At 38.8% G+C, this 24,286-nt stretch overlaps 1 protein-coding gene across 1 annotated transcript in view; it reads left to right on the plus strand.

Moving 5' to 3' along the window:
• Nucleotides 1-5,923: 5,923 nt before the first annotated feature.
• The window catches only part of LOC121324489 (dedicator of cytokinesis protein 2-like), a 92,386-nt gene continuing 74,023 nt past the window's right edge, over nucleotides 5,924-24,286 (plus strand). Inside the window, exons 1-22 of the mRNA XM_041266442.1 lie at nucleotides 5,924-6,060; nucleotides 7,932-8,015; nucleotides 8,740-8,780; nucleotides 9,610-9,665; nucleotides 10,048-10,144; nucleotides 10,843-10,991; nucleotides 11,154-11,289; nucleotides 12,361-12,518; nucleotides 12,918-12,999; nucleotides 13,924-14,059; nucleotides 14,446-14,521; nucleotides 15,066-15,142; nucleotides 15,379-15,629; nucleotides 16,314-16,412; nucleotides 16,840-16,912; nucleotides 17,437-17,540; nucleotides 17,775-17,961; nucleotides 18,070-18,167; nucleotides 18,777-18,866; nucleotides 19,239-19,339; nucleotides 20,241-20,375; nucleotides 23,632-23,740. Of these exons, the coding sequence (XP_041122376.1) occupies nucleotides 6,018-6,060; nucleotides 7,932-8,015; nucleotides 8,740-8,780; nucleotides 9,610-9,665; nucleotides 10,048-10,144; nucleotides 10,843-10,991; nucleotides 11,154-11,289; nucleotides 12,361-12,518; nucleotides 12,918-12,999; nucleotides 13,924-14,059; nucleotides 14,446-14,521; nucleotides 15,066-15,142; nucleotides 15,379-15,629; nucleotides 16,314-16,412; nucleotides 16,840-16,912; nucleotides 17,437-17,540; nucleotides 17,775-17,961; nucleotides 18,070-18,167; nucleotides 18,777-18,866; nucleotides 19,239-19,339; nucleotides 20,241-20,375; nucleotides 23,632-23,740 (2,382 nt within the window). The 5' untranslated portion in view covers nucleotides 5,924-6,017. The remainder of the gene's footprint in view (nucleotides 6,061-7,931; nucleotides 8,016-8,739; nucleotides 8,781-9,609; nucleotides 9,666-10,047; nucleotides 10,145-10,842; nucleotides 10,992-11,153; nucleotides 11,290-12,360; nucleotides 12,519-12,917; nucleotides 13,000-13,923; nucleotides 14,060-14,445; nucleotides 14,522-15,065; nucleotides 15,143-15,378; nucleotides 15,630-16,313; nucleotides 16,413-16,839; nucleotides 16,913-17,436; nucleotides 17,541-17,774; nucleotides 17,962-18,069; nucleotides 18,168-18,776; nucleotides 18,867-19,238; nucleotides 19,340-20,240; nucleotides 20,376-23,631; nucleotides 23,741-24,286) is intronic.

Below are 24,286 nucleotides of genomic sequence, written 5' to 3' on the forward strand. Positions count from 1 at the left end.
GAATGAACAATGGGTATTGTGGCAACAAAGCAAGTCAGCAGATAAGCAACTGTGCCTCCTGATTCAGACTCCTTAAACAGTATTTCTATGTATTTGTGGAGGCTCTAAACAGCACAAGCATGCATTCAAAAGCCTCAGCTTTTTTATGTACGGTATTTAAGTACTTAGAGAGGCGCTTTTGTAAAGGATGCACTTAGTTCCTTTATTGCAAACTGAAACTGACTTGCATTCTAGATTCATTCAAGGCATGTTGTATTTTCTCAATGTAGAACGCTTCAAAATATTGTGTCCACACAGCAGGGCTGTTTTGTGCTCTATGTGAAATACGAAGTTGGCACTGACTTTCTCAACATACTGACATTTTATCAGGCGTGCTATATCAAAATGGAATGACAAGTACCTGACGATTTTGGATTTTAAGACTGCATGTACATAGTCAATGTAATCTTTTAACTCTGCCATCCCAGCCTCGTCACTCTGTCTATATATATGGTAGGTGAGGCAGGACCCATTGCCATATGATTTGAATGGCACAAGGTAAGCAGTGCAGGTGCCTAGGATTCTCCAAACAACCTCAAAGCCAGGTAAAGGCAGATTCAAATAAACTGTAATAATCTAATACTGGAGCAACAGAACCCAATACCAATCAAAATGATTGCAAATACTATAACATAGTAAGGGGATTTTTAAAAAGCACTTAAAGCTATGTGTTCTTTAAACAAAGAGATCTGCCTTCATTAAACATGCTCTACACATATTATATTGTGTACAAGATGTGTGTTCATATCCTGTGCGTTAATATTCCTGCCTGTGTTCTCATTCTCTTTATGTCTTTATTGACCTGTATTCCATTTTGTTACCCATTTTATTTTATTTATTTTTTAAATCATATCCTATTATTCGCAAGACACGGTAAAAAAGAAATGGTTTCTTCAGAGAGCAGCCTCCTTAATGCATTGTCTACAGGCTAGAGAGAAAAGAATAGGAAATCATTAGCTTTCTCCCAGCTGTCAGTCCAGCAAACACTTCTTTCATTGCGATGTAAAGGTGGTCCAGTGTCACAGTTCTCTGTCATAATGTTCAAGATGCGTCACCGCTTGGTAATTCACACAGTCTTCCTATATTTAGGTCTGCATTCACATGTCTGTGTAATATCCTGAATCACAGAGGTTTGCTGCGTGACTGTGATTCTAACGGTGAGTGGAGATTCCAGGGACTAGAAATGCAATATAAGAGTGGAGTGCATTACTTTAAAAGATTGTAGTAGCTTGTCACAAAGACGGCTGTAGTGGGTGACGTCAGACCAGAAACAGGGACCAACACAGAACAGACACAGATAGGGAGTTTGGTGAAGCTGAGCGCTTGTTTGCGCTCAGCATTTAATAATTAAACAGACAGAAAATAAAAGGTTAGAAAAGCAAACAAAACACAGGACATGGCACTGGTAGCCAAAATAGAGAGACAAACAAACACGGTGAGCTGTTATTATGCTTACTATTATTATTACCTCTATCTCCAATCCCGTTCTCCACTCACCGAACACACAACCACGAGAGAGTGAAAACATGCTGCTTGTATGCAGCTGTACAGAGACTCGGTACAACTACATGTGAATTTAGTGCAATTCCCCATGCTCACATATTATTACATTTTACCTGCACTTGAAGTGCTGTGCAATCCCTGTGCCTAAATACAAATATACATTTTAAACATTCGTGCTCGTAACCCATATTATATACGGTGTACCAATGACTATACACCAACATTAACACACTACATACAACATAAAACACAAATAAATAGCACAGGGGTGGGCACTTTGCCACAAAGCTGTTCTCATATTGTTTCCATAATCATTTTAAAATATAAATATATCAACATATAATTTGAGAGCTGCGGCCAAACGTTTTGCATCACCCTACACGTGATGTTCAAAGTTCAAACCAATAGTGCTGAATAATGTTACGTTAACATATTGAATTGCATTCTGCTTTGTAGTTTTCTATATGCTTAAAGAAAAAAAAAGACACATCTAATATAAAATACAGTACTTAGTTATGGTGTCTGGTAGGCTGTTGAATATAATTTTGCAGTTTCTTTGATAAAATAAAAGATTAAAATTAAGTTAATTTTATTTATTTATTTATTTAACTATGTCTCAATCCTAAAATTCTAGGTAATTCTTGGCCATAGCTGTGCATTGTGAATGCCAGTAAACTAAAGGTAATGTTAAACTGTGATTTAATGTCATGCAGTAGTTTAAAGATCCCTCATTATAATACATTAGGTAAAACTTTCCATTCTGACATTACTGTGTTTTAATACAGGCAAGCTGACCTAGAACTTTTGTAGAACTGCCAGACTAATCATAGAGTAGTTATAAATGATTTTCAATAGTAACTGTTTACACCAAACTACTGGTACATGTGCAAATATATTATTAAGTGTGATGCTAAAGCCCAGTTCTCTTTGATGTATCAGAGTGTATTCAAGACTAAATAGTTAATGAGATGGTTGACAAATACAAATCTGTTTCAGTGTGAAGCTGCATAATCCTGCAATGAACTTCTATTCAAGTGCAGTTTATATGTAGAGATGGCCCTCTTGTTTCTAGAGACGGTGCATATTAACCTTATTCACTCTGACACGGTTATTATGTTGGAAATGCAGATGAGCAGTGGTAACAAAGTAAGTGTTGGGTGTTGCAACAAATATTTACTGACCTTTTAGTGGGCCCACAGCAGGCAAATAAAACCCTTGAAAGCGTTGACAAATAGATTCATTAGGAGATAAAACTTTGTGTTTTCTTGGATCATTTACCAATCTCCTGACCTTCTGAAAACCAGAAAACTAACAGCTGTGACCATTATACAAAAGTGTGACCCATTGCTAGAATTAAATTAAAATAGTGCCTGCTGTAGCATATATATCAATTAGGTCTTTTAATTGACTGAGATGTTTCTTTTTTTTTTTTTTTGTGGTTCAGCTGATTTTGAACAACACCACTACAGCTGCAGTTTGTCTACTTATCATTTTGATAAATGGCTGGTTTCACAGAGCCTAATTAGCACTAATCCTGAACTAATGTATGACCAACAATTACTGCAAGTGCCGAGCTTTGCCTGTTGTAAAAAGATAAGGCTGCCAACTATGAAACTCTGAAATACAGCAGAAGTGATCTAGTCTTGATAATTGACAATCCGGCACAATTTCTGGACACTCATACTAAAATACACACATATTCCAAATTGAAGAATAAAATATATACAATGAAACAAAAGGTGAGAAGATAATATTGTGAGCCGGTGGAAGGAAAGTTAATTTTGGTTGGCAGTCTTTTCACCTATCATACTTGTCTAGTTGACTACGTTTCTTCTAGTAGTATATCTGTTTATGGTTGCTTGTTTAAGCTGATGCTGATTTCCTGCTCTTTTATTGGGCTGGTTTGCCAGAAGGTGAGCCCACTTTGAAACACACAAGAGAGTGCAGCTTCCTCCTCAAGCTGTGTGAGAATGTAAATTGCGCCCTCTTGTGGAGATTGTCATCTTAAATCTGACAATGTGTTTGCTGTTTAAAAATTAGAAGTTAAACTAAATACAATGGCTATAGAAAGTTTACACCCCCTTGAACTTTTTGCACATTCTGTTGTGTCAGTGCCTCAGAGTTTCATGCATTTAAATGAGGATTTTTTTCCACTACACTACACACTGTTAAGGGAAAAAAAGTTTCTATTGAGAAAATAATTATATATTAAAAATACAAACTTGAAAGAATATAATTGGATAAGTCTCCACCCAATTCTTAGTGGAAGCACCTTTGGCAGCAATTACAGCTGTGAGTCTGTTGGGATAGGTCTTACTAACTTTGCACACCTAGATTTGGCGATATTTGACCATTCTTCTTTACAAAACTGTTCAAGCTCTGTCAAGTTCCTTGGGAGCGTTGATGGACAGTAATCTTCAAGTAATGGCACAAATTTTTAATTGGATTTATGTCGGGGCTCTGACTGGGCCACTAAAGGACATTTACCTTTTTGTTCCTTAGCCACTCCAGTGTAGCTTTGGCTGTGTGCTTTGGGTCGTTGTCATGCTAAAAGGTGAACTTCCGTCTCAGTTTCAGCTTTCTTGCAGAGGGTAGCAAGTTTTCCTCACACACTTTTCTGTACTTTGCTCCATTCATTTTCCCTTCTATCCTGACAAGTGCCCCAGTCCCTGCCAGTGAGAAACATCCCCATAACATGATGCTGCCACCACCATGCTTCACAGTAGGGATGTTCTTGGGCGATGTGCTGTGTTGGGTTTGCACCAAACAACGCTTTGCATTTAGGCCAAAAAGTTCCACTTTAGTTTCGTCAGACCACAAAACTTTTTTCCACATTGCTACAGAATCTCCTGAGTGTTTTTTTTGCATTCTTCAAACGGGATTCAAGGTGAGCTTTCTTGAGTTATGGCTTCCTTCTTGCCATCCTACCATACAGGCCAGATTTGTGGAGTGCTTGGGATATTGTTGTCACATGCAAACTTTGACCAGTCTGATAAAAGCCTGTAGCTCTTGTAAAGTTGCCATTGGCCTCTTGGTAGCCTCTTTGATCAGTCTCCTCCTTGCTCGGTCATCCAGTTTAGAGGGACAGCCTGATCTAGGCAGGGTCTTTGTGGTGCCATACAACTTCTTAATAATCGTCTTGACTGTGCTCCAAGGGATATTCAAGGCCTTATATTTTTTAAAAATATATATCAAGGAATATTTTTTTATACCCATCCCATGATCTTACCTTTCAACAACTTTGTCCCGAAGTTCTTTTGAATGCACCTTGGTGTTCGTGATTGATTTTAATGCATTTTAAATCCAGGCTATAAGGCAACAAAAGGTGAAAATTTTGAAAGGGGGTATACACTTTATATAGGCACTGTATATAAAAAAGCAAGAAGAAAAAAATAAACACTGTCAGTTAATATACATTTTAGACCACAACAAAATATTGTACACATTGGAAATAGGGGTTATACTAATAATTGAAATGTTTCTATTCCCCAGTTGAAACTGTTTATAGTCTCTCTGTTTAGTAAAACTTGTAAGATCTTCTACCCTGTTCTGTATTTGTCAGCAAGGGAAAACCCCAGGACCCTAGCAACACAAAGACAGGAACTCCCATTAACAACGGATAGAAAACTGAACTTACACAATTTACACAAAGACAACCTGTTCCCCAACTATCAAATTAAAATAAAAAACCCAAAATGAAACTGGAAGCCCCTGTGTAAGAAAAACACACACACACACGCACACACACACACACACACACACACACACACACACACACACACACACACACACACACACACACACACACACACACGCAGGATAGTGGGTTTTTAGTAAAGCAGCTTTGTGGAAATGATTTAACACTGAGTTATTGAACCACACAGCGTTTCATTTTGAACACCAGATGTTCCCTATTCTGTGACTTTAATCACAGGCATGTATAAACATGTGTAACGGGCAGTGTTGTGTGATACAGATTTTGTCCAATCCTGTCTGTGAGATGAGATGTGGTTAAAAGCGTTAAAAATAATTAAAAACAATGATGCAAATGAGCCTGACACTGTGGTTTAGACGCTCGCTTGCAGTGCGCAGGGTCACATGTTCACTCCCAGCCTCCACCCTGTTACACGTGCCACTGCATACTATGAACACAAGAATAAAACACAAAATATACAGCACTTCTGGAAGTTTTGTTTAGATTTTATGATTGGTAAAATCCATGCCCTAATATAATAATTACAAAAAGTTGTTAAACTGGTGTCATATATAATATTGCTGATGCACGCACACACACACACACACATACACAGATGCTGACTGCTGCGACTCAGAGAAAGGGAAGGAAGGAGGGGGGAGGAGTGATTTCTCTGAAACGCAGAAGTGAAGTGTTCAGAAACAGAACGGAAACCTGTTGCACCAAGAGAAAGAGAGAAAGAGTGCTAGAGAGAGGGCCCTGGCACTGTAAGGGTTAAAAGATGGCACCGTGGAGCAGGTCAAATAAGCATAAATATGGAGTGGGTAAGGATAATGACACCTTCTCTAGATAGACATTATGCAGTTACTACCATCTTCTCTCTGTATCAGTGAATTATTCTTATTTCAAGTTTAGGAAGTACTATAGTTCTCTGTGAGGCTTCCTCTGCACAGGATGTGGGCAGGTGCTTGCTGGCTGAATGTTAACTATCAGCTACAATTCTTCGATACAGAAATATTGCTATTTTGTTGTCTCAGTCTGATCATGACAATATAATTCTGTGCAGCTTTGTTGGGTGGGAGGGGATGGACACAATTCAAATTCATATAACAGTAGCTGGAGGGTTTCACATTGACAAGCAGTAAGACTTTTATAATTTAATGAGGATACAGAATGTATACAGGTTGGGCTGTTTGTGTAGGCCCAGTCCCCGTACTGAGTTGAGGCGGTGAGGGAATTCACAAATGGTACCTATGTAGGTTGTTTGAATTTTGGTGTGTATGTATGTATGTGAGTGCATCTATGTAGAGTATGTATATAAGCATTTGGATCAATCAATTAGCAGTTTGGGTAAAACAAGATTTAGGTGGGGAAAAAACTAAAACTTTGACCCCTATCTAAGCAATGTAAGCCAGGAGCACCATTTGCTGGTCTGTGTGTTCCTGTATCAAACTTAACCGTCAGATTAAGCCTTTTTCTGCAAATCGTTGTTAGAACAATCAAGAAAACACTTAAGGTTACAAGCCACTAAATTAAATGTCTCTGTTTTTTTTGTATTCTTGGTTTGCTAAGTTATATTGGGTACATTTTTGCCTTTTTGAAAAATCATGCTAAAGATGATTTAGTATCTCCATAAACAAATGATACAACAAGATCTGAAAAGTCTCTTGCAGCATTCTTCCATTGCATGTTTTATAATGATGGCATGTATGAGACAAAGACAGGGTTAAGGGATTCAGCATTGGTATTAAAGATGTCTCCCCCACGTACACACATATTTCAATAGTGTACACAAAACCAATACCCGCCTTACTTAACCACCATCATGTACTAAATTATTATATTTGTAGAAACGCAGAAAGCTCCACAACTGGCAGGAAATCACAGAGGAAGTCCGTCTTTGACACAGAAACTTAGACAGACACACATACTGAGTACCAGTGGTGTGACTGGGATGTACACACTGTGGGATCTACCCAGACCCCACTCCCACAAGATATACTTTATAAATATGCATGCCAAATTAGCTTTGCACTGCACAAATATAATTGTGTAAAGTATTAATAATGAACCAGTACTTTATACTTCATGTATTAATAGGCATTATTTAAAAAAAAAAAAAAAAAAAAAAACAGCATTTGTAAATGCATTTTAATACCTACAGTATATAGGTCATATTGTGTGGGGTTACGGTTGATCAAATTTACATTTAAATTTACTTTGAATCACTCAATCCCACACTTAAAACCACTGCAGTAATGTTTGAATACCATCATTTCTGTATACAGAAACTGTGATGCTCAATGTGTTGCAGAAGTGTAAAGCATTTTTCTTTAGCAACGTTCCATTTTGTTTTGTTTTTTTTGCAAAAGCAGATAACTTGGAAAAGGATCCTCTTTCTATGCTTAGTCTTGATAGCTCGCTTGGCAAATCTCCAAATGATCTTTGTAAACCAATATTGCTCTGAGATCAAGCATTGCAACCATACAGTCAGAAATCCTTTATTGCATGTCTGTCTCATTATGATTATACCACAGTGGTATTCTGTGTGCTGTAACAATACATTAGTTCAGTAAAGCCAATGAACACTGGTAAGAAAAGCATGTGGTCTTTTATTGGTATTTGGAAAAGGATACTGTGTACTTTAAATCATTTGAGGCTTTCAGTGACATAATCCATTTACATGTTATTTCAGCAACTTACAATTTCAATGGAACAGGGGAAATGCATCTGTCCCTTCAGATTGGGGACACCGTCCACATCCAGGAGACCTGTGAGGGTGAGTTCAACATGCAAAAAGGGAATCTGGCTTCAGTCAGAAACTCACACAATATATTATTTAGTAAAGCTTAGACTAGACATCACTACTACAAAAATATATATTTTACACAACATTAGTCAGCCTTTGTACTCGTCTTTTGGGGTACCCCTGCCCATAAATCAACTTGCAGATAAAGTGGATTGGTGGAGCATGGGCAGGGGGGCAGGATAGCTCCCGTCCCCCATTAGACAGCCAAAAAGCAGGTGGAGGTGAACTCTGGCATGCAGCAAGGACGTAATGGATTGAGGTAGGATATAAATCTTTTCATTGCCAGTCATTAGACGTATTGATGAAAAATAAGATGCTATACAACTGATGATTTGATCTGGTTTTGGAAGCACCTAAGATGTGCTTCGTATTTACATGATTTGGTCTAAAGTTAAAGTAAGTTCCCTGCCAGAACCTTTGTTTTGATTAATTTCTGGCATTGCAGAAAACATATTAAGCTGGGAACTGCGTTTGACCCTCAGTCGCTGCCTATATATACTGCAAAGAGTGCTGACGTACATTTCCATGAGTTTTTTTCTAAATACATCATTCAGTGTGGGGTTTGTGTGAGAATGCAAAGGATCATGGATGTTTATTTAAACACAGCCTGCAATCAAACACTGGCTGAAATAAACTATTTTATTTGAAAGCATTGTGAAAATGTTAATGGTATTTTTTTCTCTTTTGGCTTTAGGTTGGTTCAAAGGGTACTTGACAAAAAACAAATCACGCAAGGTAATTTTTAAAGTGATGTTTTACAGCTTTATTTTCACTGGCAGTGTCACAGAAAAAACACGAAACAGCAAATAATATTATAATCAAAAAGTGTAGATGTATAATATCTACGATTTTTCACTGCAGGCAAATTTGCCAGCTTCCTACATTTGCTATGGAGTGGGCAATTTTAGCTGCTAGTTGCACATTGTGGAACATACAGGCCCAGGTTTCAAAAAGTGTCAGGCCTCAAAATACACGATTTAAAAAGGCAAAGATAAACAAGTTAAATAATTTTCCAACAGCAGCCAAGTCTGGGTTTCTGATTGATAGCCCCTTTTCATCATAATTCCTTATTTTGTGCTTGGCTGTTTTGTACAGGTGGCTTGTTTTGGTTAGATATGGTGAGTCATGTGTGTGTTTTCCTTGGTTCTAATTGGTCAATGTTCATGAGTACCTCTTGTTTTAAAATAGAACCCTTGCTTGAGAGAGGATTGCTTGTGTTATGTGTAACCCATTTCAATTCAGGTTCTTTTGAGTGAGTCTCAGAAAATGAGTGCCCTTTTTCCAGGTGTTTATAGGTCAGGGAGTACAGTCATAAAGAAAATTTCCTTTATGATAGCTGTTATTTGGAGCTTTTGTGGTGAAAAAAAGATCTGTTGGCTCTCAAAGATATAAAGATTTTTTCCCCATGAAAATCACACTAATTGCACACTGGACTGTTATTGTGAGTTATCTGTCTACCCCTCTGTTTATCCACAGTGATGGGACGTAGAGTAACAGTGGAGTGCATGCTGCTGTAATGGGGATGACTGTGTGTTTAATGTGAATTATCCTTCTTGTCGCTCAGGGTGTGTTTCCAGCTGCCTTTGTCCACGTGAAGGAGGTGATTGTTGAGATGAAAGGGTAAAGAAAGAATTCTCTGTAGTTATGACATTTCATTTTTTTTTTTATATTGGCTAGGAGTGGACTCAATTATAGTGTTTATCCATATATTATATGTTAATAAACGCTGTGTAAAAATAAGGACTGCCCCTGAGAATGCAAATACAAAACACCGTCACCTGGAATTGAGCCAAATATGGCTATGACAAGAATGTTTAGCTGACCACAAGATGGAAAATATGTACAGGAATGTCACAAGCCAATAAAACAGGCAAAATAAAAGCAAATGTAGAAATTGTGTTGTAGCATATTTTAAACCATTACAGTATGTGTTGTATTTTATTGACTCAGGCTGTATTGCTTTCCTATAAAATGAAATGCCCCCCCCCCCCCCCACCTGCAGGGAGCAAGAGTGTGTGACCTCGGCAGAGATGCCCCTGGTTAAGGAGGTGACAACTACCCTCAGGGAGTGGGGCAGCATATGGAAACACTTGTATGTGGTAAGAGCTTTTTTTTAAGAGTAGTAGCCTGTGTTCTGGTCTTATTATTTCTTCATAGGGCAAAATTTTTTTGGCAGAATTACATTTTTTTATTCTAATACATTTCAATGCATTCTATTTATTAAGCAATGAAAGCAGACATCATAGAGGACGTGAAAAAAAAAAAATCTGTTAGGTCACGATCACAAGATAACTCTTGTGATCTCCACAAGATGGTTTGATATGGCTCCTGAGATCATTTATCTTGCGATCCTGATATAACCAATTTTTATTTTATGTTTTTCATCTGTCTTTATTGAACCACCATCCCGGGATGACTTGCATGACCCTGGAGCCAAACGGCCATCATAATTATATGAAAGATTTTAAATTATATGACTCATCCATCACTTGAAACACTCATAACGTCTGAACTAAAACATATAGATCGTTCCACCTGAAATGGACTATATTCTGGAGTTGCATTTGTAGATGATGATATAATATCCACATGTATTGGAGAAAATAGGCCCAAGGGATGTATCATGAACAGCAAAAATAAATCTGTTTAGCGAATGCCCCTCTTTGTTGGTCCAACTTAAGCCACAATGAATCTTGCTTTAGTGGATTCACCGTCAACCTGTGCCACTTGACTAGGGCTGTCTCTCATGGCAAGCTGCATCACAGTTTGAAAGGTACTGTGACTCTCACCTCTGCAGACCAACAAGCAGGACAAGTGGCGGCAGGTGCAGCGCATGATGTGGGAACTGATGGAGTGGCGCTCCCAGCTTCTGTCTGGGACGTTGCCCAAGGATGAGTACAAAGAGCTCAAGCAAAAGGTCACCTCCAAGATCGACTATGGGAACAAGTAGGTGGCCTTGCCTCTCAATCTGTTTCATTGAAGGAGAATAGCAAGAGAGTTTGAGATTGGGACTAAGTCATAGCCATTCAAACATTAGTGCCAATCGGGGTCTGTTAGAAACGGTCTCAAGCTATCAGCCTACACTATCAACCTGTTTGTTCTCTGTAGCATTCTAGAGCTGGACCTGGTGGTTCGAGATGAGAATGGGAACATTCTAGATCCTGAAGACACCAGTGTGATCAGCCTGTTCCGAGCTCACGAGGAGGCAACAATTAAAATCTCTGAACGAATTAAGGAGGAGATGGTATGTAGTGCATTGTAGTACCATCAACGTACCAGTGCTTTAAAATACATACATTCAAAATAAACTTGTTTGTTAATCTGCCCATTTGTTGAACAGTATGTTGCTTTAAATGCAATTTTAATTGATTTTTTACAGTTCTGTATGATATATATTTTTTTCTTATATCTATCATAACTAGACTTTACCAGGCTGTGAGCTTGCTTAGACTATTCCAACTGCCAGACAGTGAACAGAATAGCTCTTTCCATGTAAAATACGTGACAATGAAACATTTCAACATGCTGGCTCCACCTTCTCTCTGCAGATATAAGTAAAGTAGGAGTGGCCAGCAGAGTTGAAAGGTCACATTGTCACATGATTTCAATTGAATGAGGGGGTCAGTTTAATTATCCGCAACTTGTTTAATCCTAGTTTCCATAGATACGCAGTCATAGTCAGGCAGCTATGGGTGTGACTAGCATCCGTAACCACAGTCAACCACACTGAAGCAATCCTTACACTGAAGCATTCTTATCTAGAAATGTAACAAAACAACAAAACATCAAAAGTTTTGGTTTTCTTTAAGACTAAGTTTAACTTAATGTTGATAGCATGTGAAAACAATGTATTGGAAGCTATACGAAAGTCTTACACAATCCTACAGGTCTAATGTGTTAAGTATACATCCTTTCATATACAAGTACAATATTGTACAATATTTTGTTTTTTCTTTTAAAGACATTCTATTTTCACCATCAGTGAATTATCAAACAAAATAAAAAATAAAAATTAAATGTAAACCTAACGACACATGAAATGAATGTCGCCTTTTTGTACTGGACAGAAATAGTTCTGATCTTTGATGCAGCTGGTGTCTTTTTCATTGAAGACATTTGAAGTGCAGCTCTATGCAGTGTGTTCAATCATTTACAGGAAGCAAACTAAACCGGGAGCCAGGTTCCTAAATGCAGTGTGAATGCCAGTGAAAATAAAGCATTGCCCAAACAAACTAATTACAGTCCTCCCGTCCTACCTTTATGAGTGAAAGTTGCTTATCAGCAGTTTTTCCCCTTCTCTCTCCCTCCCATGCAGTCAAATGTGCAGACAGACCACTCCGGTGTCTCGGCCAGGATCCAGTCCTCCCCTACTCACAGCCTCTACGTCTTCCTCCGGAACTTTGTGTGCCGGATCGGCGAGGATGCTGAGCTTTTTATGTCCCTATATGACCCTCACAAACAGGCCATTATCAGGTAGTGATCAGAGAGCAAAGAGCTGCTGTCCAACATTGTTAACAGGTGCAGAGTAGGCAACTGCTGAATGCTGAGCCATTCATTAGAAAAAGATTCCAAACTCTGAGATATCAGCCACTAAATACATCCAGTCCTTGTCATTTTCTTTAACCTGAACAGTTTATTTTAGTGCAGTCTTTATTGCTTATTAAACGGTGAGCTATGTTTTAGCAATGCAGATTTGAATTACTCAGTTTCTAAATGGAAGCGTGAGTTTCTTTGTGAAGCTGGCACATTCAATAAGTGCAAACAGAGTGTACTGCAAGTAGCGCACATGTACTTATAGATTCCGGATGGCTATCACTACAGTTTATCATGAGAATCCCACACCGTCTGATACCTGCGTTTCCTTCTTCACAGTGAGAACTACCTGGTGCGCTGGGGCAGCCGGGGATTCCCTAAAGAGATCGACATGCTCAACAATCTGAAGGTCGTCTTCACAGTGAGTGACCACCAAGGGGCCATATCAACCCCAACACATGAAACACAGCTATCTTAATGCAGACCGTGTACTGACTCACACTGAACTGTAGTTGTGCTGTTCTAAACTTCACGAGGCCATGGCCAGTCACTGTGACCACTACAGGTGTAACTACTATTTCAGCATTGAAAGTTATCTCCTAAATTGAGTTTTAAGTTGATAAAAAGGAGCTCAAACTTAATGCGGACAGGGTGGTTTGTATTCATGTTTTTCAGTAGTTTCAGTATTTGTGCAATTTGTACATTTTAAAGTGGTTATGTACAATGTATTAGACATTATATAGAGCAAGGTGTTGTAACAACATTTACCAATGCTTTATAAATATCCTGGTAATATTGTTTGTCACATCTGATCATGTTTACTGTGTGTTAAACTGTGTGTGTGGCTTTGGATCTTCCCCTTTAAAACAAGGCCGTTAAACCACAGTTGACTTAATGACTTTTCATATGTTAGTTGTTTTGTGTTATTTTAAAAGAAATAAAGACTGACTCAATTGCATTTGAACATTTTCATCAGTTTTAACAGGACACTAATTAAACATCAATATGGTTCTTGATAGTTTTCTACTGTCAATTTTTATGTCCTTCCAAAAAATGTCTGTTAGAAAATGAGGCCCACAATGTTACTCCAGTACAGACTGTGAAAGTTAAAGCTTTCACAATCCGCTACTATCATGTATTATGCACTTTCCACTCTATTTAATGTATTATGCTTTTATATATACTTTATGCATTTCTCTGTATTTGAAGTATTATGGATTTTCTTGTTGTTGCTGCATCTTGTAAAGCGCTTTATGATGGTGGTCCACTATGAAAGGCACTATATAAAATAAAGATTGATTGATTATGTGAATCAGATACACTAACCTGAACTGATTACTCTCAGGATCTGGGGAATAAAGACCTGAATCGTGAGAAGATCTACCTTATCTGCCAGATTGTGAGGGTTGGCAGGATGGAATTGAAGGATACTAACCTGAAGAAGTGCACCATGGGATTGAGGAGGCCATTTGGAGTGGCAGGTAGAGTATTACTCCTGCCAAATTACAGTATATAAAACACATATAAAAAACTGAAAAGTACAAACCCACCTCCTGTATATAAATCAATCAAACAGGCAATGTCATGGAGGAATGTAGTGGGTTCAATGGCTTACACACAATGGCCTGTCACAAACCATAAATGTTAATTCCCCAAATGAAAAGAGGATGCCGTTTGGTTTGAGAATGCCAGAAATGCTTCCAGGAAAACAGTTGCTAGGTAGCCACTCCCACAGTTCTCGTGCTGGGATAAAGCCTACTTTAGGCTACAGAAACTGCAAGGGGAGATAGACCCCCTCTTAATGGTCAGTCACAGGGAGGGATCAATCTTTACTCAGCCTGTTTCTCTCTGACCTGCTTCCTTGTAGTGATGGACATCAGTGACATTATCAAGGGGAAGATGGAAAGCGATGAGGAAAAGCAGTACTTTATTCCCTTTCATCCGTAGGTTTTTAAAGTTTTTTTTTCATCAAACTCATTGTTGTTATAGACTGTTGGTGGTTTCATTATGATTTATATTCTCACAAACATGAAAACATATTTTATAAAAAAAAAAAAAAAAAAAAAAAAAAAAATTCCTTGAAATATCATACCTCAAGTTATACATTTGTGAATGTCATATAAATCACAAAGCTTGCTCACAAAGTATTTCAGTCTTTAATTCATGAATAGACTATTGTTGGCTTCATAACAACAGTTGAACGGTTATATGCATACAACAACATGTCATGCCTTATTTTTAAGGTGCACTGTAACAACTCACTTACTAACACGTTTACAAATGCTCATTTTGTGTTAATAGTTAGTAAATAAGTATAAACAGATGTATAAACAAAATGTATAAATACACTGATTAGGAATTGTTAATCCTCCTTACTTTAACCTTTCTCCCCCTCCTCCCTCCCTCTCTCTCTCTCTCTCTCTCTCTCTCTCTCTCTCTCTCTCTCTCTCTCTCTCTCTCTCTCTCTCTCTCTCTCTCTCCATGCAGGGTTGTTAATGAAAATGACTTTCTCCACTCTCTGCTCAACAAGGTGACTGCATCTCGAGGAGACAGTGGGGGGCAAGGTATGGCTCACTCAGTTCCTCACAAGTCTCTCTCGCTCATTGCATCACAGGTTCATACCTGGATGCCTTTCTATCAGACCTTCTCTGACTGTCTTACACTTCTATAAGATCCCCCATACCTCCCTGGAATCCTGGAATGATCTTCATTGACATTTGGTAGAAGATAGTCTCTCTGTAGAATCCCTTTCACCCTCCTCTGTGGTCACTGGGAAAGCTGCCTCTCTTATCTTTCGCAGGCCTGTGGGTCACCATGAAGCCGTTGGTGGGTGACATAGTGCAGATCCGCAAGGACTATCCTCACCTGGTGGACCGCACTACGGTGGTGGCACGCAAACTGGGCTTCCCTGAGATCATCATGCCAGGGGACGTCAGGAATGACATCTACATCAACCTGCAGAGTGGGGACTTCGACAAGTACAACAAGACCAGCCAGAAGAACGTGGAGGTCATCATGTGTGTCTGTGACGAGGAGGGAAAAGTGGTCCCGGTGAGAGAGCCTGAAAGTGGACCTGGGTTAGAAAGGGGTTTAGTAATGTTCTAGTTTGGTTTGGACTACATTTTTTAACTTTTATTGTTTAAATCAAGTTCAAATAATTGTCATTTTTTATTAGCCAATGATTTAGAAAAAAAATAAAAATCTGGCTACAGTTTAGATTCACTTCCTGTGTATCAGGTATTAGGGCCCCACCTGAGCTTCATACTATCTTTCTATACTGTGCTTAGTATGTGGTGGCAAGAGAACTTGAGACAAAAAAAAATCACTCATTAAATTATTTAAGGTGTAGGATATGATTTATTCATACTATCGCACAAAGGAAAGAGTTTTGAACTTGTGCGGAGGGGAGAGTAATATTAGGATGAATTTGTTAAAACAATATTAAATTAATATAACTATTATGTATCTTTCAGAATTACCACATTTTTCGCTACTGGTGCTTTAACTCAGTACTTTTTTGTGTTACCCTGCCATCTGGTGGCGTAGAAATGTTTGTAGCATTTTATGTTTTGGCTAGAGGTACAAGCTGTTTCCTTCCTTTCTTGTTGCCTGTGGCTTGTATAGGTGTATTGCTTTTATCATTTAGTAATGAGATTTCACTGGGGATAGAGACTAAACCAGTGGGATCATAGTTTTCAGGTCATTCTAATAAAGCACATTTTGTATGTTCTGCAGCAAGCCATCTGCCTTGGTGCTGGAGACCGGCCGGTGAACGAATACAAGTCTGTCATTTACTACCAGGTGAAGCAGCCACGCTGGATGGAGACTGTCAAGGTAAGAGATGTACGAGAGTGCATAATATGTTTGGATTAGAGGTATACTTCTCTCAATAATCTGGTACTGCATGGCAGTGATGTTCTCCAGAAGTGCCCTATGTCGCATGAAACAGAAGTATACAGAAGCACTTACCAACCGAACACCACCTCTCATCCCTGTCAATCATATCTGTAAACTTTTCAATTGTGACTCAAACTAACTTGCATGGGGAAATACAGCTTTTATATATTACAGAAAACAGGTGCGGGGTAACATTTGCATGAAATGAATCAGTCATCTGAGGGACAACCCTTTAAACATTTAAATTATGTGTGCTACACACGAACCAGAGTTGAATATTATCAATACTAATATTGTACATATGTAATAAAATGTGTTTAACTCTGAATTCAACAAAATGGTCCTGTGCTCCTCCAACCATTAGGTGGTGATACCCATTGAGGAGATGCATCAGATACACCTGCGCTTTATGTTCAGGCACCGGTCGTCCCATGAGTGTGAGTATGGATCTCATTTGCAGTCCAGTAGAAGCAACTGTAGTATTTTCATAATAATGAAATGATCCAGGGGTGCCATCTGTTTATTGAAATACAGTTTCTGTGCTTTAAAATATGATTTATGAGTTGCTGCACTTTTCCATATTTTACCACTCTGCACACTCTCTCAGAAATCAAATAATGCCCTTAAATGGGCTCTAGACAGGAGGGCGATGTCAGACCTCCATCTAAACCACCCCCATCATTTCCTTTTTGTAAGATATGACCCAGGATGTTAGCAGCTCTCTGGCTAATGTTGAGACCATCAAATGAGTCACAAACACTTGTGTAGTACATCATTCGAAATGTATTTTCGATTTATGGTTAAAACAGCAAAGAGGCACTTCTGTGCTTCAAATAGAGGAATATCAAAGTATATTATTTATTTATCTGATCTGTATTTTAGTTTTTTAGCTAAGAACCCAAAATTAAACTGAGCCTTAAGTGTTTCAAGTTTATAGTTTTTTATGTTTTTTATTCCTCAGCTAAAGACAAAAGTGAGAAGAATTTCGCCATGGCCTTCATCAAGCTGATGAAAGACGACGGCACTGTTTTCAAAGACGGTTGCCACGATCTCGTCATCTTCAAGGTTGAAAAGATCTTGCTGTTTTATAAATGCCCTTGAGATGCCCTCATCCTTCTACCTATAAAGGAAGATGGTCTCCCTTTCTTACTGATAATAACAGATATTAACAGGTGCTGTAGCAAGTGCCAGAGCTCATGTTTCCCAAGCCACACACCCAAGAAAAAAACATTGTGCTGGCACCTCTTGAACCAGTGGTTTTAAAGCTTGTATCCTGAGCCCTCTGTGCCTCTCCTACAGGGAGACAGTAAGAAGATGGAAGACGTCACCTCCTACCTGTCTCTGCCTTCTACAAGGCAGCAGGTTGATCACCACAAGGGGACTGGCCTGAGCCGAAGCAGCAGCAGTGTGGGCAGCTTGTCCTTCAACTCCAGAGACGTCTTCACCATCTCCACCCTTGTGTGCTCCACCAAGCTCACTCAAAACGGTACCCCTTTTTACACCTTCACAGCTGGAGATGCGAGAAGCATCCTCAGCCTAGCCCTCTTGCATGAGCTCCACTCAGTCAGTTTTGTGATGCTCTCTTTCTTTTTAGTGGGGCTACTGGGATTGCTGAAGTGGCGCACACGACCTGAGCTGCTGAAAGATAATCTGCAGCAACTCAAGTTGGTTGATGGGGAAGAGGTGGTCAAGGTACACAAGCCCGTGTCTCTGTCTCAAGTTCTTTGGTTTAGATGGTTTAAATAAAAATGGTGTATTTTGTAGCTTTGTGAATATGCAGTCCCAATGTTTGTCTGTATTTTTCTTGCTTTTCTGACAAACAGATTATGTTTTCTTTAGCAACAGGACAATTGAACAACATCATTAAACATGAAATAATTAGTTGTTTTCGTCCCATCCTAAAGAAGCATTTCACCAATAAGAAGCCACTGGTAAAATACTCTTTTAGATAGTAAACAGCCTTGCTTTCAATTGACTACTGTAAAACTAACAAGAAACTGATCATCGCCAGCAAAGAAGATGTGGCCATGTTAGCTCTCCCTCTGTCCCCGTGCATGTCTGTCTCTACTAACATAACTGAACCAGTAGAATGAGAGCATTATCATATTATAGAGTCATTATTGCAATCCGTCCACATATCCAAATCCGTTTCACTGGCCCAATATAACAATGGCATCCTGCTATAGGGCTTATGGCCCACAGGTATCGAATACAGGCCCCAAAGTGAATTGTGCTGAGCTGCAGTCAGTGTGAAATTTAAGGCGAGTACCTCTCTTTCTCTCTCTCTTTGTCTCTCTCCAGTTTCTTCAGGACACTCTGGATGCCCTTTTCAACATTATGATGGAGTACTCCCAGACTGACGAGTATGACATACTGGTATTCGATGCCCTGGTGAGAGCTACATGAAATAATAATAATAATAATAATAATAATAATAATAATAATAATAATAATAATAATAATAATAATAATAATAATAATAAACTGGCAGAGTGATAAACTAATAAAGTGAAGTCTGAGATAGGATTTATAGCTACTTTCTGTGTTTTTCTTGCACGTTTTATTTCTTCCTCATTTACTTTGGTGCCATTTTCCACTCTGTATTTGTTGCGTTGATGCATCGGAGGTGTCTTGTCCTTTCCTTCTGCAGTTGCTTGTAAGCCAGATATTATACCTCTCAACACACTTCCCTAGACACAGTATAGGAGTAGCACAGTATAAGAATACATGATGAATGACTGATGCTTGCTGGGTCCCTCTCAGATCTACATCGTTGGGCTGATCGCTGACAGGAAGTTCCAGCACTTCAACACTGTCCTAGAGGCGTACATCAAGCAGCACTTCAGTGCTACACTGGCATACAAGTGAGGACTGATTACTTTCTGTCTGTCTCTCTCCTTGCATGGCTGTTTTCATATCTGCAGGCAGCATGCAGCACAACTGGACAGCCCATTACAATTGAACTTCAGTTTTATTTGCAATAAACTGTATTTACTGGACACTGTACTCTACATTTCAGTATTTACTGAATAATGTGATAGATTGCACAATTATTCGGGGTAAATACAGAGCTATGCTGCTTAGTGAAGACTGACTTGGTCTAAAAGCACTGTTGTGATTCTCACTACGCCACAAGGGGGCAGAAGAGGAGAGGAAATTCTACCAGTTGTCAGGGTGTTCTCTGGTGCATACTATCCTTATAACCAAGGCTAAAAGACATAGAAGTCCAGTCACAGGAAACTGCTCTCCTCTCATTTTATTGCACCAAGGTGCAGTACAGACAACCTGGTTATTGTAACTTCAATAACAACTCTGATCAGTTTCTTGCAAATGTGGAACAAGCATGATTGCTGAGATATGTCTCCTTTAAATACCTTATTAACATAGTTAAATAGGGGGGAAAATAGGCTTAGTACCTTGCTAGCACAGTATTCACCCTGTTTAATGGAATCTAACCTCATAAGACAGAATCAGCAGGGGCAGGTCCCCCTCAGCAGCCCCTACTGGCCGGGTGCTCGGTGAGCTGTAAGTGGACACCTGCAGAGCTCACCTTTGTCTTCCAAGGGGTTGGTAGCTCGCTGGCATCCACTGTGTAGCTCATGGGGGTCAAGAGGCAGTTGGGTTGGTTGAGGCATTGGGGGATGCCCACTGACCTTCAGTTCTCCTGAGTTGTTGTGGGGATTAATGCTGTGAGGGAACACAATGCTACATTCTAACTTGGAGAAGATAATATAGTGAATGATCCCCATACCCTGTGTTTCACAGGAAGCTGATGCTGGTGCTGAAGAACTATCTGGACACGTCAAGCCGCGGTGAGCAGTGTGAGAATATTCTGCGCACACTCAAAGCACTGGAGTATGTCTTCAAGTTCATCGTGCGATCCCGCATGCTCTACTCGCAGTGAGTACTCCTGTCAGCTCAGGTCTGCTCCAATCTGGGGAAATACAGGTTGTCAGAAAGGGTTCAGCCATTTTAACAGTGTTATATTGTATCATAATCACAAACCACATGCTACTCCAAACCCTGGTAATCTGAATTAACCTATAATTCAAACTTTGCGCTCCTAATGAAATGCATGTATAATAAAATTAACTTTAACGTCATAATTCCATACTGTGCATGTACAACATTTACAGCTGTCTCTGTATGTTTTATTTAAATGGCTGTTGTTGATTTTTGATTAAATGTAAGTATCAAAAACATTAAACAATGTCTATGCGAGGCATTTTGAGTCTGGTACAGACTGTAATCACTATTCAAATCACTAATATGTGACCCGGGACAGCAAAATCAGTCGGAAGTCGCATATGTAGATTTTACACAGCAGCCAGATTACTGACTGAAGTCATGAATTATCGATTTTGCGTTTTACACGTTTCTGTGTACTTAGCAGTCCAAACTATCGTTTTATCATGTTTATTTTGTGAAATAATGTCTCCATTATACTGTAAATAGACAGTTTGGTAACAACAACGACCTATAGATTGTCAAAATTTAGCTGAAACAAAGACTAAAATCCGTACAAATCACGGAATCACAGCAACATCATCCTTCCACGCATACACATCATCCAGGTATCTTTTGAAAGCTGTATTATCCCTCTTTCCCGCTATGTTGGTCATTAATAGACTGACATATTATTTAGCCAATGAAAACGGTTTTAAGAAGTGGTTGCAGTGTAAACATTTCTGTCTGTTGCTATCCGTGACGTCATTTGGCTTCACCGATTGGCAGAATGCCTCCACGCGCTTGGACTTCTGGGACAGCGGCATTGCTGTGGTTGTGAACGCGGAGAACTTGTAATATTAAACCCCGGCAAAAAACAAACAAACAAACAAACAAATCAATAAATCAATCGATCGCAGGCGAATTATGTCTTTATCAAAAGAACAGAATGTTGCAAATTCTCTTAACATTTTACGATCCAGCAACATGGAATCTGCTGCGACTGACAGACAGTGCATGCAGCTGGTTTCGGGATGTTTTGTGCTCGTCTGAGTCTGACAGTGAGAGTGGTGATGTAGATGACCCTGATAATGTTGACAGCATAAGCGAAGATGATCGTTTCAGTGCTGATAGTGATGACGACGCGGCTGTCATTGATGAAGTAGCTGTGGTGATGGAGAATCATGTCGCTGACATTGTTATTGATAACAATACTAGAACCGAGTTGCAAAAAAAAACATAATTACAGCTGTGTAAATAAGTCGTCTAAATACAGCTGCAAACTGAATGACGGGAAACCCTGTGTTGAGGTATTTTCTGACGAAAATATATTTGACCTGAGGACATCAATGGGTTCTTTGCCAGACTTCGAGAATGATCTGATTCTCTTAGGAAATATGAACTGTGTTCTGCCCCAACTAGTTTGGTTTAGCTAGGGTCTAATGAATTTGATTTTAGTTATTTTAAATACATGTTCCAGTGTTTTTCCTACTTGTATATTTGTTGGCTACATGCACTGTGTAGTCTCATACAACTAAATGGAATTAACAAGTGATGAATCTCCAATCTACATTTAATAAACTCTATAAACTCCTACTGTCAGCCATGATAGCATGATTTGGTATGATTTGATATGTTTAGCCGAATGCATAAGATGAAAGTATCCTTTATCAAAGTCAGATCTCATGACTTTTCCATTGTAATTAAAAGTTGGCAAAAACATGCAGCTTTTATATCTCACAGAATACATGTCAGGAATGCCATTAAATCAGTCATGTGAGAGGGTGTGTACTACATATTGCAGATGTGAGCACTGCAGTTTCATAAAGCCACTAACTCCTGATTCACTTGTAAACTGCTCAGTTTTCTGGTTGATTTCAAGTAATTGATGCTGATGCTGAGACCAGGATTACGTATATGTTGTCTGCCTTGAACTTCGTTGCTCTTCATACTGCTCACTGATTTGTTTTAGAACTTTTTGCTGTAAAACAGAAGCTGATATTGATCAATTACAGAGCGATTCGTTATCTCGAACACTGACCTAGCTTCAACAGCATCCTTAAAATAACTATGAAACAGAAAGACAGACAGCTTCTTTGCCACGCCTGCTGTTGCAGATAAGCTCCCAGTTCCTTAGTATAGTCACAGTATGCATATTGGTGTGGAGTCTGATCGTTTGCATGACTAAGGCATAACTGTGTTGTATATTTTTCAGGAGTGTGCATTAACTTATTACATCTGTGTTTCTTTAATTAGCTGAGATTGTTTTGATGCTGTCGAAGGAGAGATAGCAGGTGTTAACTGGCCTGTTTGTTTCAGTCTGTTTGCATTGCTCAACTCTGGCATTGCAGTTATTGAGCCATATGTTCTCTTGTGATACTGAGAGTTTCAGTTTTATGTTTGGTTCAGAAATCTCACATACTTGAAAAAACAGCATTCGAGTTATAAAATGTGTGTGTGTGTGTGTGTGTGTGTGTGTGTGTGTGTGTGTGTAAAAATGTGCAGTAACACTTTACATTGTGTCTAATTACTGTGTGTTTACATTGTAATTACATAGTAAATACATGTGTAGGTATACATAATTACAATGATATTATGCATAGTTACTATGTACGTAATGTTTACATCTTTTTTAATGATATAACCATATCCATAACCCTAACCTAACCCTAACACTAACCTTAACCCTAACTCTTTTCTGGTAGAATTGTGTACTTACATATACCATGCAACAATTGTTCCACATTGAGTACATTGTAACTAAGCATAATAACAGAGTAATTATGTATAAGTACACATGTATTAACTAAGTAACTACTATGTAAATACATAATAATTAAAGACATTTAATTCCAAATGTTACCAAATGTGCACCTCTGTTGAAAATCAATTTTTGTCATAAAACAGTAGATCTGACAGACTTTGCATTAGAGTGGATTGTTCCTCCTCCATGTGCTTCCGCATGCAAGAATTCACAAGTCACTGAAGTTTTATGAAGAACAATCTCCAAGGAGAGAAGTCAGTAAGGCCACTCTTCTGAAGAAGCGTATTTAACTTGCTGTGTTATAGTTTTTCTAACAGTGAAATGAATTTGTCCAATGACACATTGGAGGTTCTAAGCTGAATTTAAACCCCTGAGATATATTATTTTAGACACACTCTTGTCAGTGCCTAATGCAGAATGAATCAGTTTTTCTTTGTCTCTCTGCAGGTTGTATGAAGGGAAGGAGCAGACAGAATTTGAGGAATCTCTGCGGCGTCTCTTTGAGTCCATCAACAATCTGATGAACAGCAAGCACAAGACAACCATCCTACAGCAGGTCAGCAGGTCACGAAAGGAAAGATTTATGGAATTCATTTGTTGGCTACAACCAAGGATCAACACTTATTAAATATTATCGCAGTGTACTATGATAAAAGCAGAGGGTCCCCTGCTTGCTGTGCAGGGTGACTCATTCAAGTGGAACACTGTATTTTTTCCCTCCAATGTGGAAAATCATCTGGGGATAATTTAACTCATCAGCGACACCTACTGGTCAGATGCTCGACAAGCCCCAGGCTGGCCCCACCTCCAGGGTTAAGTGTCTTGGGTGTTTCAAACCATTGTGTTGCTATAGCCTGTTATTATGAATAACAATTAACAGTTAAATACAACAGTTAATAATGTAACAGTTTAAAAATTGATTATAACAGCCTTTATATATGCTTTACTGATTTTTAATAAAGGATCCTTTAATTAAAAGATGCCAATATACTTCTATATGTATCTTAGATTTGTTTATGTACACCTAATGAAAATGCAAAACACTATTTGTAAACTTGGTCTTTCAATTAAAGGTTCCCCCGTCCTTGTGAAATGAAGTAAA

This window comes from Polyodon spathula, chromosome 12, assembly GCF_017654505.1.
Source record: "Polyodon spathula isolate WHYD16114869_AA chromosome 12, ASM1765450v1, whole genome shotgun sequence".
NCBI classification, from domain to species: domain Eukaryota; kingdom Metazoa; phylum Chordata; class Actinopteri; order Acipenseriformes; family Polyodontidae; genus Polyodon; species Polyodon spathula.